The sequence below is a fragment of the Apus apus genome, chromosome 2 (genome assembly GCF_020740795.1).
Source record: "Apus apus isolate bApuApu2 chromosome 2, bApuApu2.pri.cur, whole genome shotgun sequence".
In the NCBI taxonomy this organism is placed as follows: Eukaryota; Metazoa; Chordata; class Aves; order Apodiformes; family Apodidae; genus Apus; species Apus apus.
In genome coordinates this window covers 104,166,311-104,185,092 of record NC_067283.1, presented here as the reverse complement: position 1 = coordinate 104,185,092, position 18,782 = coordinate 104,166,311, and the positions used below count along the sequence as shown (strand labels likewise).

At 36.6% G+C, this 18,782-nt stretch overlaps 1 protein-coding gene across 7 annotated transcripts in view; it reads left to right on the top strand.

Annotated features, from left to right (window-relative positions):
* The window catches only part of PTPRM (protein tyrosine phosphatase receptor type M), a 469,539-nt gene that overhangs the window by 366,171 nt on the left and 84,586 nt on the right, over window positions 1-18,782 (top strand). For 4 of the 7 annotated variants that reach the window (XM_051611048.1, XM_051611047.1, XM_051611045.1 and 1 more), the window contains 4 exons: window positions 7,490-7,641; window positions 10,099-10,173; window positions 10,399-10,425; window positions 14,817-15,004. In XM_051611048.1, coding sequence (XP_051467008.1) covers window positions 7,490-7,641; window positions 10,099-10,173; window positions 10,399-10,425; window positions 14,817-15,004 — 442 coding nt within the window. The remainder of the gene's footprint in view (window positions 1-7,489; window positions 7,642-10,098; window positions 10,174-10,398; window positions 10,426-14,816; window positions 15,005-18,782) is intronic. The other 3 variants (XM_051611049.1, XM_051611046.1, XM_051611050.1) reach the window with 2 other exon arrangements.

The window sequence follows — 18,782 nt, the reverse complement described above, 5'->3', positions numbered from 1 at the left end:
CCATTAAAGTTCTGATATGCGATGAGTAAAAATACAAGTAAAACACAGAAAGTCAAAATGTTTGGGTTTGTTTGTTTGTTTTGTGCTGGTATAAATCAAGACCATTTTTGTTAACCTCCCCTTTCATTTAAAAGTTTGTAGCCATTTTGCACTCAGTTATTGTAATGAATCTTCCTCTCCACCTTTGTTTTATTTCTTCTCCTCCTTTTCTAGCCAGTCCTGCTAGTATTGGCAAGACTTCTTGGTCTCCCAGTACTAGCTTCCATGTTACTGAAAGTGCTTCTAATGTCTCTGTGGCAGAAATGAAAGCCACAGTGATTGAAAGGAGGTGAAATGAAATCCTATTGTATCAGGAACACTGTTTTCAAAATTCAGTGTCAGAGCATTTTTTTAAAGCTCAATCTCTTGTCTTTATCAGAGAATTCAAGAGCATGATAAAAATGAAAGTAATAATGCTAGCACTTGCTCTGAAGCAGGAAATTGATAATGAAAACAAAGAGAAAGCACCTAAAAGAAATAATAATAAACCATCCCTTTTTAAAGTCAGTCAAAAGGGCTTATGTACCCTTGTCTATAGTCAGATATTCATAATCTCCACATCAGTCTTCATTACTGTTGTAGCTTTATTTTGTTTTTATGTCAATACAAAATATATTTTGAACTTCTTAGGACATAGAATAATTTTATCATTTAGTACAGGTTTGCAAACTAAAAAAGAAACAGCACAATTCAGTGGGATGGTGTCTACCTTTTTCTTTTTTAGTTCTCTTGACAATTACATTCCCTGTGGTTGTTCTCTAGAAATGCTGGTTTACTGAAGTGGGGACAACTTATAGAGCATTTCATTAAGTGTTTGCTAGTTCCTGCTGCCTTTGAAAATATATCTCCTAACTTTATTACCTGTCTGATAGAGTGTCGACAGGATACAGTTTAATGTCACTGTGAAATTGCATTCTTGAGCATATTACATTTCAATATAAAGCATATAAATGTGAAATTGAATGGCAGAAGTTTGCTACAAGTACAACTTCACTATCACTAATGCCATACTGTTTCTATTTTCCTCTCTTACTTGATTTCTATTGCTTCATATTTGTGTCTCAGTCCTTTTGGGGGAGATAGAAAGGGTTCCATGCAGAGCATTTTGGTTTTGATAAAAATAGAATAAAAATATCAATTACTTATTATGGTAATTATATAATAACACATAAACAAATTTACCATTTGGTTTACTTGGAATAGATATTCAAGTTCCTAAAGCTTCTTTTCTATGTGGACTTTTAAACAATGAAAAATAACATAAAGAGTACAGATGAGGCAAGTTATGTACTGAAAAATAGAAAGCAGTATTTTGAATTTCCTAAAGCAGATTAGAGAAATACTCAATATTACCAAATGCGTACTATTGCAAACCAGAGGTGGCAGACTAAACCTGAACTCATTTGTGCGCATTTCATTCTCACGCTGATGCATGATGTGTGTTCTTGTGTCTACCTTAGAGGACCCATTGCTGAAAACAGGAAAATAGCCACAGTTATTGACAAGGACTGCTTTGTTGTTTAAGTAATTACACCATAAGTATGAAAAATGTCTGAAAACACAATAAACAGCTGTTAAGTCATCAGTAACATTTGCAGACTTTCTTACATGCTTTTTATGGAGAGCTTCTTAGCTTAAATTACATCTTCAGACTGAGTGTCACTGAATCAGTGATGCTCATTAAATTATTTCAGATTAAAACATTTTCCTCAAAATAAGTATGTGTCATCTTTTAGGTTATCATTGACAAACAAAATAGATGGGCAAAGTAATTAATTTCTAAGTTAATTAATCTTCACTGGTGTCTCATAAGTAGCCTAAACAATGCAAAAATGTGAGTAATTCTAAGTGTTAGAGAAGCCAATAAGGTATTTACACCCTGTTTCTTGCATAATCTGTGCAGGGATTGTTCATATAATTTAAAAATGCATTAAATCTTTAATTAAAAGTCCACCAGACTTAACATCATGTCTGTGACAGTGCTGAGTGACAAACCTTTAGAAAAATGTAGGAACAGTGTGAAGATAAGGTAATGCATTCACTGTCCTCTTTTCAGCCCTCAATCAATTTTTCTTTTACCAGTATTTGCTTTTGGTGTCTCTAGAGTCCTGTGGTGATGTGTTCCACAATTACCTGGTTTGTGTGAAAGTATTAGCTTTTAACATTAAAAAAAAAGTCTGTTTACCCTCTGGTTCTGGTTCTTACATTGTTGAGAAATAGTACTTCTCTGGTGAGATCAATTTGTAACTTTTTAACCCTATTTCTAATTTTTACTACCAATTAAAAATTGTGTGTTGTCCAAAAAACATTCCGAACCTGCAGTTCACCTCTTTTCTAGATCATTGTATATATATGGTGAACTGTACAAATCCCAACAGGCGTTTTTATAAGATATCCACTGTTGTGAAAAGTGAACATTTAGTCCTACCCTTTGTATTATATCTTTTTAGCCAGCTATTATTTCACTAAAGGGTCTTGCTCATTATAGTTTAGATTCTTTCAGGGGTTTGGTGATCAAACAATTAAAAGCTTTTGTAACTACAAGTGCACCACACCAGTGAGTTGCAGCAAATTGCTTGATCTTTTCTTTATCAGACACATTTATGTGACCTGTCTACAAAGAGAAAAGTAAAATTTGAAACAATCTATATATAAGGAGAAGCTATTTTATCTTAAGCTACAGTAAATGCAGTAGTTCATTGAATTAATTAAAGGGAAATAATCAGCCCAATTCTTTTTAGCAACTCTATTACTGTATCTTGGTAATGGTGGTGTGTTGCTGGAGCTGTGGAAAGCAGCAGCATCTTGTTTCTCCAACTTTGCCTGGAAGAAAAGAGGCCTCCTGATACATTTCTCTAACTATGGTTGTGTCCCATTGTGCCTCATGCTTTGCACCCAGTGCTTTACAAACATAGAATCACCGAATCATAGAAGGTCTTGGGTTGGAAGGGACCTCTAAAGGTCATCTAGTCCAACCCCCCTACAAGAAGCAGGGACACTCACAGTACAACAGATTTCTCAGAGCCCCATCACCTTGCATGTCTCCAGGGATGGGGCCCCCACCACCTCCCTAGGCAGCCTGTTCCAGTGATCCACCACCCTCACATTAAAGGACTTTTTCCTAATGTCCAACTTAAATCTACCCTTCTTTAGCTTAACACCATTACCTCTTGTCCTGTTGTTACATGCCCTAGTGAACAGGTCTTCCCCGGTCTTTTTATAGGCTCCTTTGAAATATTGGAAGGTCAAGACAGGACAGAGAAAATAAAGACAGGCAAACAGAGGGAAAATGAATTAAACAGGGGCTGATAATGTAGCAGCATCTCAGCAGTTATTCGTGTTGTTTTGTTGGAGAGTTTGGGACAGAAATCACAGAGACAGGATTTTTAAAAAGGTACTGAGTAAGGCTTGCAGGGCTTCTACAAGGTGATTCTTTCAACTAGAAGGGACTGTACATGAGGAAATGCAGCATTTAAGAGTCTCATGGTAGCATTTAAAATTGGCACAGATTGTGATGAAGCATTTAGCATATTATTTTCCTAAGATAATTTTATTAATCGTCGTAACAGAACAGAGTAAACTAAACCCAAATCCCACACAAGTTTTTTTGGGTAGTCTGTAAGGTTGTCTCTTCTTCATTTTACCATATTTTTAAAGTTACACCAACCCACTTCTCACAATATTTTGTGTCTTAAAATACAACACTACCTAGCTAGCCTTGAGATTTTTCTGAATACCAGGCTCCACTTTTCTGTCACTAGTGTAGTACATTTTCTTTCCTCATATATTGATTGTAACACTATTAGTGTGATAAGCTGATCATTTTTGCTTTCCTTACAGGAAGAATTTAATCCTAGGTAATCACCACGGGAGCTTCCATCTGTTTTATTTTTTACTTTGGTTGTAGATCTCTTTTCCTTTAAGAAGGAGGAAACATCAGAAAGTAGCTACGAAGTGTCTTTTTCCATGAGTGAAGATGATAAAATATTTAAGTCTTTTTTTCCCTCAAAATCTAAGAAGATGAGTGGTAATGAAGTACCATGGTTTTACGAGTTTCCTGGATCTTGTATAGATAGAGCCTCCCAGGAACGGAGGGATCCAAGGGATGGATGATTTGCAGAGACTGCAGCACTTCGATACTTCCAGTAATATCTGAAAGCTGCAGGTGTAAAAATGTTATATTCAGCTACAGTTTACTTGACTAAGTCTAGTGGGTGTTTGTATTCCCAGTAGAAAAGTCTGGCTGGTGTCGAGCTTTTCCTGTAACAGTTGTTTCAGATTTGAACTGTTCCCATAAGACCTATTCCCCGAATTAGATTCAGATTGAAAAGTACCGTACAGTTGTTAATGTCATAAAAACAACCTGCTATAGCTTAATTCTGGGACCAAAACCAAAAAATGAAGGAATTGAGAAAATGCTAGTGTGATTTCTTTAAGAAAATTAGCTGACTTTTTATAAAATTTGAGCTTCCTTGGTGTTAGTGTAATAAACAAGAAGAATGGCTTTTCTTGGGAAGGGTATGATTTTTACTGCAAAATAAAGGACATGCTCTATAACAGCAGAATTAAATCTTTTTATACTCCTAATGAGTGGCTGGTATGTATTTTCCACATTGTGGATTTTCACTTATGGATCATTACCACTGTAATGTTGCCCAGGGCAATTCTCCTAGTAATTTTTCTTTAAAAAAAATGTTAAGGAAGAGTTGTTACATGTTCACCAGTACGTGGTTCACATGGAAGAGTTCTTGGAGAAAGTCTGGAGCTTGTGTGATTGACAGTGATTAAAGGTTTTGTGAATACAGTACTACAGATCCACTGATGGGCAAGGGAAGGCCACTACACACTGCAGTTTCCTAGCTTTAGTTAGTATGCAGTGTCTAGCTAACTGGATTGACAACTGGTTACAGAGAAGCTGCTGATTCCAGCCTAAAGAAAAGGAAGTCTTTGCTCTAGTGCTTAATTATCCTGAAGTATTTTCCTATGGTCTGCACAGCCATGAAATAAAATAAGCACGATATTTGACTTTTGGATGAAACCTCTGTGACCACACTGCGGATGTTTTCATGGTCACAGTTCAGGTTCTAGCATCACAACCCAGCTAAACTGGGATTTGCCCAGTGGTTGGCAGGTGGTGGGAGTAGCTGTATGTGCTTTCAGTTTAGGATTAAAGAAGATCAGAAAAGGAGCCATCCATGACAGTGTGTTACCATCTGAGCTAAGGGTGCAAGGAGGAAAAAAAATATCAAGTTCATGTTATGACTTCGATAAGCGTCTCCTTATAAAGACTAACATTAAGTTGTTCATACATTAGGAGATACATCTCAGTATATTAATCATTCATTACAATTAGACATGAAGGAGAGGGTAGATTGAAGGATGCAAAGATTTAAGAGTTTTGTTTAACTTGAATGAAATTTTACTGTCTCTTATGTAAAAGAGTTCAGACTAGATTATCTAATGGTCCCTTCTGTGTTTATACAATGTGAAGTAATAAAGAACCAGGTTTGTTGTCAAGCCTACAAGGTAAATTAGTGTTGATCAGAAAGGGACTTGTTAAGTTCCTCCATTTAATCTCAAATTAAAATTAAATCAAAATTTAGAAACAAAACCTTTGTTTAGGAGATATTTCTGCTGTCCACCAATGATATTCCAAATTACAAAATAAGGAGCTATAATTCATCTACAGAAAGGATGTGACATGTAACTGTTTATCTTACACACTTTCTTAGCTGGACTGTATTATTATCATTAGTGACTTGAATTCCCTAGTAATTAGCATTCTTGTATGAGTTTTTGTTGACTCAGTACTTCTGTGTGCAATGACCCAGTGCTATGCATGCATTTACTGCTTCTATTAACAGCAAGACTTAAGTTTCAAAGGTCTTTTGAGCTTTAGTCATGGACTAAGATACTGCTGAGCTTGGTACTATATCACGACAGAACACAACCATAGGTCCTGCCCAAATGGCTTGTTACCTAGGTGTAAGATAAGAGACAACAGCTAGATAGTTAGGGAATATGGAGAGACTCTGAGGCAATACTGATCAACACAGTGAGCATTAATATCAGCACGTTGCAACGCGTGTCTGCAGGCAGTGACTTGAAGCGGAATAGTGAGCTATCAGTAGGGAGGTTTACAGAAAGCTCTTCCCATGCAACATGAGGAGAGACAAACATGCTTGTTTAAAAACCTGGTAGAGGCTGGTATAAAATGTTTGCCTGTGGTGGAAATGATTTTTTCATACTGAATGAGAGTTAACAAAGACAAGGTCTTTGACAGTTAGCACAAGTTAGTTATGCTTGATTCAGTAGGCCTCTAGAAGTGGAAGGAAACATAAATGAGACAGAAAGCTCCTGTAAGTTCTGGCTGAAGATGCATGAAAGATCTTTCTTGCAGATGGATATGAGTTGGCACATTATGTTTTACACAGAGGACGAGTCATTGAACGAACAGATGAGAGATCAAAGTCTGTGCAACAGTTATTTCTGTGTAAAACCTATACCTTGATGATACTATACAGAAGGACTCTGGAAAATTGAAATGAATGCTGTAGGCAAGGACTTGGGGAAAGGCTTTGTATAAGACAGAGTCATGGGCCAGGGAAGCAAGCCAAATGTGCATGGGATACACCATCGTCAGGTTCACAGACATTTCACAGAGCATGAGGGAAAAATAATGAGTTTTGGACATCTTATTTTGTGACGGCAGCTAAGCGGAACTCTGAGGGAGACAGAGTGAGATTTTAGTCTAGACAGAAACAGATAGATGTGGAAAAGGGGATATATGCATCCAAAGCAGTTCTGTAGCTTAATGAATCACTGTTATAGTACCGGAGTCAAGATCTTGTCTCTGACAGGCCACTCCTGCTGAGAAGCAACTAACTTTTGTGAGTAATACTCCTGAAATTGAGAGTGACAGAGAGTAGTCTTTAGAAACACAAATTTTCAATGTCACTTGCTTGTGCAGTCTGTTAAAAGATCGAACATATACTATACAGTATGATGTACACCAGTTACCTCTATTATATAGTGTCTTAATAGAACAGCTCCACACAGTTCTGAGCGTGCAAGGTGAAAATTGTTACTGATTTATATGTTCTAGTGAAATCTTCTCTCCTATTATTTTTATTTATGAATTTAAACACATGTAGCCTCTGATAGTAGTCCCCTTGATGTGAGTAGTAGCTCACATCAGCTTTGTATCCAAGTAGTCCCCTTTAATTCAGTGGTGCTCCTCACGAATTAAGATGCTGTTCACCATAAGTCAGAGCATTGGCAACTATCACTTGATTATCATATGCCATTGAGAAGAGTGTGAAATGAATTTAAGAAATGCAGGAATCATTGTAAATGTGTACTGATCTAAACAACATGAGGACTATGCTCACAGAGTGGTGTTTTATTCCTTTTTTTTTTTTTTTTCCCCCCTCAACATTAATTTCTCAAGAAAATTGGCTAAAAAGCGGAAAGAGACATTGAGCAGCACACGGCAGGAAATGACAGTGATGGTGAATTCAATGGATAAAAGCTACACTGAGCAAGGCACCAACTGTGACGAAGCTTTCTCTTTCATGGACACGCACAATCTAAATGGGAGATGTAAGTTTCATCTTTTTTCTCTTTTTTCTTTTTTTTTTTCTTGGAAAGTGGAAGAAAGGTGCAAATGGTTCTTAAAATATTCCTTATTACGCAGTCATGGAAAATCCATGGGACTCAGAGGTTCCCACTGTGCAGTACATTACTATGTGTATTCGAATGAGCAAGACAGTCAGACATCAAGAATAGACTTCTTTAGAAATAATGAGGATAACTGAGCTTTTTTCTGTCCATCCTTTTCTTTCTTCTGCAGAAGAGCAGACATTACTGAAACAGCTGTATTTTTGCCTTCATCCTATCTCTATTATGTTAAAAATTTTATATCCCTCGTGCTATTTCAAGTCCTTCAAATGTTTTCCTTGCTCCCTTCTTCTTTTTGTAGATGAATTCTTTTTTTGAATGTCAAAAGTTAATAATGGTGATCTGATTGTCTTCTTATTTCCAGTTCTAGATTATGATCTTTATGTTGCTTGTGCAGAGGAAGAACTCAGTGTAATTATCTGTTCTGCACTTTCCTAAAAGATTCTGTAATATCCTGGCTCTTCTTGGAACTACTCTGAAAATAAATAAAATTTGGGATATAAAATTTCCTGTATTAGAATTTTAATCAAGGATTCACTCCTGTCTGGAGGTTAGCACTAAGCAACGAGCAGGAAAAACAGCAATATTTTATAATTGCTAAAAAGAATGAAAAAATATTTGCTATGTTCAAAAAAACTTTTTGTTTTCTGTAATTCTTAGAGGAACCTCACTTTTCCTTACAGACCAGGGTTTTTTAACATCTTCAGAATTTGTCAAAGATTGAATTTTGTTTCAAGTATGTGAGGCCTAACTCCCACTCTTTAATAATATGCATAAGCATTTATCTCTGATGAGCTCTACGGTGAGACTTTTCTCAGCAGCATTAGGCTCAGAATTTGCAATGTTAATTTGCATTTGAGTTACTTTTAAAATTGCTTTGAAATAGATCTTTCAAAATCTGAGTTGCCTTTCTGGTGAGAATATACCATTGCAGTTAATGAGGTTGCTTACTTCTGTGAAGAGATCAAGAGGTTTGACTTCATCTTCTGTCATCATGTAGTTTATCAGTGGTGTTACTGAATGGACACAACACCCAAAGAGGCTGCAGGGAGTTTTTGGAACTAAATCCTCTTTATGTAAACCACCTTAAACCAATTTGAAATTATTGGCATAGCAAGTATTTTGTACCTTTTGAAAATCTAGAACCTCTAATCAGACTTTCTGTGAGAAATATGCTAACCAGAAGAAGCAGTTGGACAGTCCTTAGTAATAATTTTTATGTAAGGCCTTGTGCTCAAGAGATTTAGACTATTCCTACTTTTTGTGAAGGTTTATTAACTTGGCTGCATTCTGTACTTAGGCATTTTAATTAGCTTCAGCATCCCTGACTCAACTAATCTCTGCATCCATATCCAAATGGAATACCACTCTGTTCTTTCCATCCAGTGATTCAGGAGACACACTCAAATGAAAGTTTTCTCAGATAAATAAATGTATTAAATAAGTAATAACTGCCAGCATTATTTAAGCTAGTTTCCAGATAGCTCCATCTTAACCATGGCTGGAAACTGTATGCCCTAGAAGACCAACCCAAAAATAAGATGGATGAAAGCCAGAAAGAGTAATCTCACTCCTTCTCATCCAGCAGACCCTGTCTTCCTCAATTCTACTTCTGTTTCACAACTTCCTGTCAATCTATTTATAGATATCCAAAATATGCTTACATTCACTTATCCTACTGAATCTGAACTGTGTAGACAACCAAGACTGAATTTGCAATGAGCTTTGCTTAAAAGCTTTTAAGGATTCTTTGGTTGAACATCATGTAAAATGATGTGATTAACTCCCACCTCTTGAATGTATCTCTGCTTACAACGGTAATTCACATGATCTTTGCATACCAGGGTACTAACTGACCTTAATTTGTTGCATTGGGCTTTCTCCTAGGTTTTACAAATGGTTAAATGATCAAATACCAGTGCAAGCATTGGTCCATGTGTCAGTCCCTGAAAATCATTGTTAAACAAAGGGTAAAAAAAAAAAAAAAAAAAAAGGAAAGGAAACAATTAACAATAGCAGAATATTTTCATACAGTATTTACAGTGTTATTAAGTAAACTTACTAATGATCAAAGCTTCTGTCAAAAACACCTGTTGATGTTGTGATGCCTTTATTCAAGCATCAGTATTCATTCTAATCTTGAAGAAGTATGTTTGTCATCACCAAAAAAACCGCTTTCTCTGATGACATTTCTTTTTAGAGCACTGATCAAATTCAGTGAGCTATTTTATTCAGTAGGCACACACTAGGTCCTGGTTCCAGTGCAACAAACACAACAGGATGGACTCTAAACCAAGTAAATCACATACCCTGTATCACTCAGCTTAAAAAGCATGGATCAACTACACTGTCTCTAACCAGCTTTGTTTCTTTTTGCAGCTGTGTCTTCACCATCTTCATTTACAATGAAAACTAACACATTGAGCACAACAGTGCCTAATTCTTATTACCCAGGTAACAATTTTTTTTCTTGATTTCCACCTTATATAGACCTTTTCATAATAAAAGCATATATGATTATGTTATACTTCTTGCCATAGAAATTTAATACATCTATAAGCAACATCCTGGTTGCTTTACAGTAGCTTTCTGAAAGAAAACTCAGGAACATTTATCAATCATTTACTGTTCTCTCTCTTTTTACCTTTTCTGCATTGACCTGCTTATGATGTATGACAGATCCATTTGTGCCAACTGCAATTTTAGGTGAGAACATTTCCCTTTATCAAAGTTTATTGCTGAAGTAAATTAGAAAGTCACAGTTCTTGGGGTGCAGACAATAGCATGCAAAAAGCTGGAGTGCTATGCTAAAGGGAGGGGTGGTAGGCTTGGCTACACTGAGAATGCTAAGGACAGTTATTAGTCTTGATTATTACTGTCATAGTGCAAGTCAGGGGAGAAAAGAGAGAAATAATCTTAACAAGTGGATTTGTGAGGAAATGCTTATGCATGTATTTGGAGTGACACAAAAGAATTTGATTATTGCAGCAATTTAAAGCTTCCCTCTTATTTTTCCGTTTTCTCTCAGAACTGAAGATGTCACTTCTTGAAAATAACATTTTTTCCTAATTAGATTATTCATGATACAGAAAATCAGACAAAATACAGTTTTGGCCATTGACCATCTCTCATTTCTTCTCAAAATACCGCACAGTTTCTGACGTGCTTGTCAAAGTGAAGCTTCAGAGGAGAGATGGTATTTTGAACAGCAAAATGATAACATGACATCTAGAGTATATAGTTTATTAGGCATCAGGTGTCACAGGAATGAAATAAAAAAGTAGAACTGTAGGTTTAAAAAAAGCAGTTAAAGTGTAAGGAATTTCCCCTGGGAATTTAGGAAAACCTGCTATTGTCCAGTGTCAACAAGAGAAAGATTTCTGAATGGTGATAAAGCAATAATCATGAGGCGCTACTGCATTTTCAATGCTTGAGAAACTCTGCTTTATGGCTTGTATTCATTTACACTTCCTTCCCATGCTAAGTTTAAACTAAACAGGGAGATTCCATTATATTTTAATTAGTAAGTCAAAACATAATAGTACACTGTAGCAAGAATTCAAACTCCAATGTTAGGCCTGACTGCTTATTCTTTTTACAATGACTGATATTTCTACAACAAATATTTTTCTGCCTCCTTTTTATTGAAACCACTCTAAAAAATATAAGACCCTTTAACTGATTCCTGCCCTTAAACAGGATTAAGTGAGGGTGAAGCACATAAGAAGCAGTTTTGGAAACTAATCCTGGAAATTCGTTGTTGTGAAAGATTATTTAGCACAGAGCATTTCATTGTGATACCTTGGAGAAGGATCTTGTGCATTTTTATACATTATGAAAATCTGTAAGAAAGTAACAGTAGTGACTCTAACAACATAATAATCTGCATGCAAATGAAATTTGCAGTGCCTTTTAACTGCCTGGGATGATAGATTTTTTGGGTGCTTTAGCATTCATTCAATGCTTCATCCAGTAGATGATCTTTCAGAGCTTGTGAGTGAGCAAGGAGAAAAGTACTATTTTCAGGAGAAAAACTATGAGCTTTCCAATCTGGATTATTAAATTATAGCTAATGTTTTCTCTGACTTTTTTTTTTTTTTTTTTTTTTTGTGATCCTTTGCTATGTAATAATCACGGCAAAATTATTTGTTATCTCTTTTTATTATTTTTTTTTTCCCTAGACATTAACTCTAAACAAGTAAGTCAAAAAATGGAAAAACACACACTGGGGAACAAAAAAATTATTTGCTCTTACTAACTCTATAAAAATCTTGAATTAGCTAGATATGGATTTTATGGTCTACTACAGCAACCTGTGCTTAGTCATCTCAGAAAACCTTCCAATTTATTTCACTGTGAGAAATAAATATTTTTCTAATCTTACATGTGAGAAAATTTGTAGCCTCTTATGAGTAGTGTTCCGTTCAGGCCAGGTGTCTTCCAAAAGGTGTTTATGACTGCCAGTATAGGAATAGTGTTTTATCTGAGGTAAATCAAATTAGCTATGCTCGTGTCAGTAGAGAAATACAGCTATGAACAAAAAATGCTGAGTTTTAATTGCAAGAAGTATCTGCTCTTGCTGTCTTCCAATGTACGAAGAAGTTGTGTCAGGCTTTAAGGTCAAGACTGTAGTTAGAACTAAAGGAACTGTCCAGTGTGATGTGCTGGGAAGGTCACAGGTCTGGTGAATGGTTGATTTTAGTTTTCAAAATCTGCTAGACGGGTCACAATACTCTTACCATTTCCAAATTTATGTACAGCAAGATCTTTGGACTATTCATGCAGATTAGGAACTTTTTAGCCTGTTAAAACAAAACAAAACAAAAGACTCATAATTAGTGGTGAACTCTTTAAATTATGCTTTATTTTAAACAACTTAAGAGTTCACTCCTGAAGAGAGAAAAATACTATTAATGCAGCTATAAGAGATAAAGAAATTGAGAGAGGAAAATTAGTCTTAAAAAAGGAGCTCACAGGAAAGAGATTCATGAGGATTAAACTGCTGCTTTCATAGCACAAGACCCTGTTATCTGATAACTTTGGCTTCATCTTAATTACTAAGAGTCTGTGATACAAGGAATTCTCTAGGTTGCAAAAAAAAAAACCCCAAGTTTTCTAACCTGTTTCTGAAACTCAAATAAGCCACTCAGAAAATCATTATCAACTTCCTACACTTTTTTGTCTTTTGTGTCAGCCACCTTGTAGTTTTCAGGTGCCATTTCAACAGCAACATACTGTAGCTACACTTGTATACCACGCTTCATGCCATGCATTCCAAGGTGCTTTGCAGCAAATTTTATCCCACATTAGACAAAAGTTGTCAAATGTTATGGCTAAAAGATTAGTCCCTTCCCTCTGCATTAGGCTGGGTTATCAAACTGAAAGGAAAAATAGTGAAATGTCCATACTCATACCCATAATTTTTTCTCTGTTATTTTTGATTTAGGCTTAAATGGATAGTTGTTATTGAGTGTATGCTTACTGAGGACCAGATTTCATGTCTTGGTATCGGAGAATTATGAGAGCCTAAAATCATCTTTGAAAAATTATTTGTTGAGCTTTGTGGTTTTAACATCATTTTTTAGTGATAACATGAAGAACAGAATCTCACCTTTAATGAGGTGTGGTAGTAATTTTGGTAAGCACAGGAGAATCTGGGACCTTTTCATACAGAATACTTGTGGAACTTCCTGCTATATCTAACTTACGAATGTGGAAATATTATTTTAATGCTTCCCTTTCATCTAATACATTTTACAAAGTAGTATTTATTTAACTAATACAGCACTTTTATAAACCCCTTGCTATATTTAGTGTGCAGCCAGTGAGGAGTAGTTTGAATTAGACAAAGCACCACATTTGTAATTTCAGTTAAAAATCAAAAGCACTTTGAGATACATAATTGTTATTTGTTGGGTTTTTTTGGGTAAAGAGAAAAAATATTTATTATGATAGTTGGACCTTAGAATTTGGGTTGTTGTTGGGTTTTTTCTCTTGTCAAGTCCAAACAAATTTTTCAAATCCTAGCTAAAAAGGAAGAAAGTCATATTGCTTCCTTAGTTAGAGAGCACTTTCACATCTGATAAGTTTCCGTCTCAGTTGCATCTGTGTGAATTGACTCACAGTAAGATACTCTAGTTTCAGTACATTTAATTTATACTGTGAAACTGAGATCAGAATCTGACTCATTTAGGAAATCACTCTGTAAAGAATAAATTACAAACATAAAATTTCCTGTAATTATTAATGTAGTACTGTTGCTTATGCCCTGTTTCCTTTTTCTCCTCCTCTTTTTTTTTCTCCTGATATGTATCTTCTTAAAAGTGCCAATCAATGGTAAGTTGCCCATTTGCCCCATGGAAGAGATGTGGAGGGTTGGGAGAGTATGTGTCTCATAAAAATTTTAACCAGCCCACTGGGTTCTCCTGTTTGTTGGCATGCATGTCAGTTGACATACAACATTCCATGCCTAATGTGATGGCTCATGATATACTGTGGTCCTAAAGCATGTTCAGCAACCAGTCAAAATATTTTTTCCTGATCAGATGATCCTTTGCATTTGTCCTCTCGTAGTTTGTCTCCAAATCTTGTATCAGATCTACATTTTCATTGCAGTCCTAGCTTGATGAAACCATAAGCCATTTTGTGCATCTTTTTATTTTGCTCACTCCAAACATTTGCTCTAAATTTGCAGTGTAAAATATAGCACTTCAGTAATCTAAGGAGAATGCAAGTCCAATTTTATTCCGTGGGACTTGTTGAAGTTTCAGAATGAAACTTCTGTGCAGTTTAGATCCAAATGCCTAATTTAAAACCTGTTTGTAATCAGCTAGTCATATTTAAAACAATATTAGAGTTCGGACTGCTCTGCAATGCTTTTGTTGTAGAACCATGGAGTTTGCCTCATTCCAATCAGTCGTGCAACTTCCCTGTGTAAACTGCTCCATGGATTTAATGTTCTTCTGGTGTAGCCTTCACAGACAGACACAATACTGATGGTGTCAGATTTCTGCCATTCTATTAGAAATCTGTGTAGCTTTTATTTCTATTAATAAAGTAAAAATGAGCCAGTACATTATGAAATACTCTTTTTCTAGATGAAACCCATACGATGGTCAGTGACACAAGCAGCCTGGTCCAATCCCATACCTACAAGAAGCGAGATCCAGTGGATGTGCCCTACCAGACCGGACAGCTTCATCCAGCCATCCGTGTAGCTGACTTGCTACAGCACATCACCCAAATGAAGTGTGCAGAAGGCTATGGATTCAAAGAGGAGTATGAAGTAAGTGTCAGGTCTAATGATCTGATTATTATGTCTTCTGCACTGTTGGCTTTGTCTGTCTGCTACCTGTACCACATAAGAGGAAAACTTACAACTCAACCACGTAAGCCAGCTGCTGTGTGAGGGAAAATATTGAATGGAAAGGGTCATCTCTACAGTGAGCATATTTTCTGATTGTAACCAGCCACATGAAGAATGATGCATGAAAATCTTTATTAGAAAACTCTGCCTAATTCTAATTGCATAAAGCTGTATATTCCACAAAACAGATCCACTAGTGTTCTCCCAGAATTTGCCGTGTTTTCCTTTTACTAATAAAGAATATAACCTTTTTCCAAAGCTCTACATCACAAATTGTCTAATCACACTTATCCTGTAACACAATATTAGCTTAGAAATCAAATTCTACAAGGATTATTTCTTGGAATAGTAGTATTCATCACGGAGAGGAAGTGCACAAATCTTCAGAGAGGCCCATAGGGCTATAAAATTTATTCTGTGGTGCCTGAACCATTTCCCACTAGCTGGAGGCTATCTCTTAATCCTCATTATTTTTCATATGAACTCATAGTCTCTCTTTTTTTCTTTCTTTTTTTTTTTAATTCAACTTCTGGTTCTTCATTTCATGCTAGAGTGACCTGTTCCTCCCTGTTATCATCTTAATTTTAAATGTCATGACCGCTACATCCTGGCAAGTACTACAGGACCGCAACACATTGCACTGCAGATCTTGTCTTCATTGTGAAATGGATCAGTTTGCTAAGTGAAAAAAGTTTTAAAAAAAGCAGAACTTGCTCTTGTGCTGAAAATTTAAGGTAGTGTTATACCTGACTTCAAAACCTTAGTTGTGCTAAAATGTCTCAAGAACACGCCACTCCTCACCCAAATCACACTGCATCTTCAACCTAGAGCACAGCCCTAAATTTCCTTTCCTTGAAACTGGAATGTGAGAAGTCAGAGGAACAAGTGTAAATGGGCTTGCCGTGATGTGACTCTTGACAGCCACAAGAAGCGGAATGACACAGATTCAGTTTTCATTCTGTCTTCTCAGAGTAGAAGCCAGAAAAAAAAAAAAAAAAAAAAAAAAAAAGATCACTTCTTGTTCTTTCATCTGACAGAAAGAGAAGGGAAGAGGACAGCCAGCAAAAGTCATTTAAATTACTTCCACCATGTAGAGCAAGCAACAGCTTCTCTTTTGAGCGTACACAAGTGTGCACTGCCTTGGAGGCTCAGTACGCCATGCTTAAGTTTTAAAGGTAGAAGCTGACGTATTCACTGTTGCAGGTCCTTCAGGATGACTAATGCAATTCCTAGTACATCACTGAGATTTTGCAAGTGTACGTATTGCTTGCATTTTACATGAGTGTTTTTTTGAAGTTTGTGCTTTGTCACGCCAACTCCATGTTACAACGATTGCTTAAATACGTAATTGCTTAAACTGGTTTTTGTAGTATTAGACTTCCAAAGCTCCCTGCTTCAGGCTACTTCTGAAGTCACTGGTGACATTTTTTCCCCTGAAATGTAGAAAACAATTCGTTCCCAGAAGGAGCTAATCACTTGTCAAGTTTCATTTGTGTAGCTGACTTAAACAAGTTTGTTCCTGTGAGGTTTTTTATGCCACTTTTATTTAAAAATGATAGAATTGAAAATTCTTGTCTTTGGAAAAGATTTGCTCATCAGCCAAAACCTTTTATACCAGCATTAAGCCTAGAGGAAAGCTACAATTAATTTATAAAAAATAAGACTGTAAAGTGGAATTCATAATGTAGCCAATGACATGGCTTTTTAACTGTAACGGATGAAATGATGCTGCTGAGAAACAGTTTCCAGGAAAATCACTTAATTTTGAGCTTACCAAGCTGATGAATGGCATCCCATTACAGACAGTAGGTGTAGTCATGACTAATGCCAGTAGATGCAATACATTAGGGTGCAGTTTATTAATAGTGGCAGGGACAGGGACTTGAAATACTACAGCTGCATCCAAAGAAGTCTTCTTTGTGTGTGGAAATTGTTTGTAATCAGAATGGACCATCACTAGCCCTATCTTTGAGAGCTTATTCCCACTGAACTACTGCAGTATTTCTGTTTGTCCTCCAACTGCAGTGAAAAACTGCCCAATATATTCTAGCACTGCTAAGATTGTGTTTCTCTTTATTTGTGCTGCTGTCAGACTGATACTGTCCTCTTTGCAAGGTTGAACTAGACAACGAAATATTTTTTTCCTTATAAATTATCAGAAGGATAACTGTCCAATTGAAAATAAAGAAGTAGTTTGTCAGGGGATTTGTTTTGAATGAAGTCTCATAGATGATTTTTGATCTAACAAGACAGCAAGTTTATATAGTCTCACCAGGGAAAGGGTTTGATTCAAGGGAAATTCACACAGGATTCACTCTGAAAATAAATTTGTTGAACTGAAAAGGAAGTAAAGTAGCACATTGCCTCTTAGCAGCACTTTAGAGGAGTACAAAGATACAGAACGAATACGGCTATGTATATTTTTAAGTATGTTAAAATTAAACTTAATAATTAGGGCCACTGTTCACAGTCTAATCAGATCTATGTAGTTTTAAGTCCTGTTGGTTTCACGGATGAGTTTTTGGAATGACGTAACTAACTGGTGGTAAGGACAACATTTGAAAGCTCATATTTAAGCACCAGCAGGCTGTTACTCAATTGCTGCTCAGCTCTGCATTAGGATTACCAGCTTGAGATACTGAGTATCTTCAGCTCTTGCTATACAGGGGCTTGGGGAGCACGGTATTTTGCAGGATGGTGCCCTTTTTTTCTCCTGGGAGGAGCTGAGATACTTTGGCTCTCATCACTGAGAAGGCTTTGGTGGAATATCAGCAGGGAAGCAGCCTGGCCCTGTTCCTGCAAAGGCACATGCAAAGGCTCCGGTTCCCTAGAGCAGGATCAGGCCCTGGCTCCTGGAGGTAGCAGTGCAGCTTTTGGTTTTGTACCTGGCTCTGCCTGTGGAGCAAGAGCAAGTAGAGACGAGTCCTTCGCTGCACATTTGGTAACAGGCTCACTGCCCATTTCCCCATGAGTTTCTCAGGTGTGGAAATAATCTGAACACATTTCTGTAAGCTGTGGGCTCAAATGCAGAGCTTCGTTTGTGGCCTAGCGGAGTGTGAATGATTGCAAGGGATTGCACAGGAATCCTTAAACTCGGGGAAATTTCCAAACAACTAGCCTGCAGTAGAGCTTTAAAATCCTTTCTATTCCCTGCCAGACCCTTAAGAAAGGAAAGATTTTTGCTTGTTACCAGCCATGTTAGAATGACAGGTTGACATTGGCCTGATTTCACGTGCACCCCAAATCTAATCTGGGGTTACTTAAGCTGCTCCCCAACTCTACAGCATGATGAGCTTGTGCTGATCATGAAGGAGGCTCATTGCTTATCTCCATTCTGCATTACACGAACAAAGTAAATAGAAAAAGAGGGTGAAAGTGGTCTCTACAGTTCATCACTTCTTCCTTACACCTGCCACCTTTGGTTTTAGACTCCCTAGTTTCAGAGTACTTTACACTGTATTCTTTCACAAGGATGTCTATCTGTCAAAAGGCCATAAACACACAGATGCAAAGAAGCGAGTTCATCTCCATGATAAACAGGTGGACTAACGTACTGGAGGCCAGTACAGCCTGGCATAGAGAGGGCAGAAACAGAGAAAATCATCAAAGTCTTATAATTTTAAATAAGATTTATTTTTAACCCTTTTCTTTTTTGATCAGCAGAAAATTGGTGTCTGTTCAGTGTAAATTGTTTCTT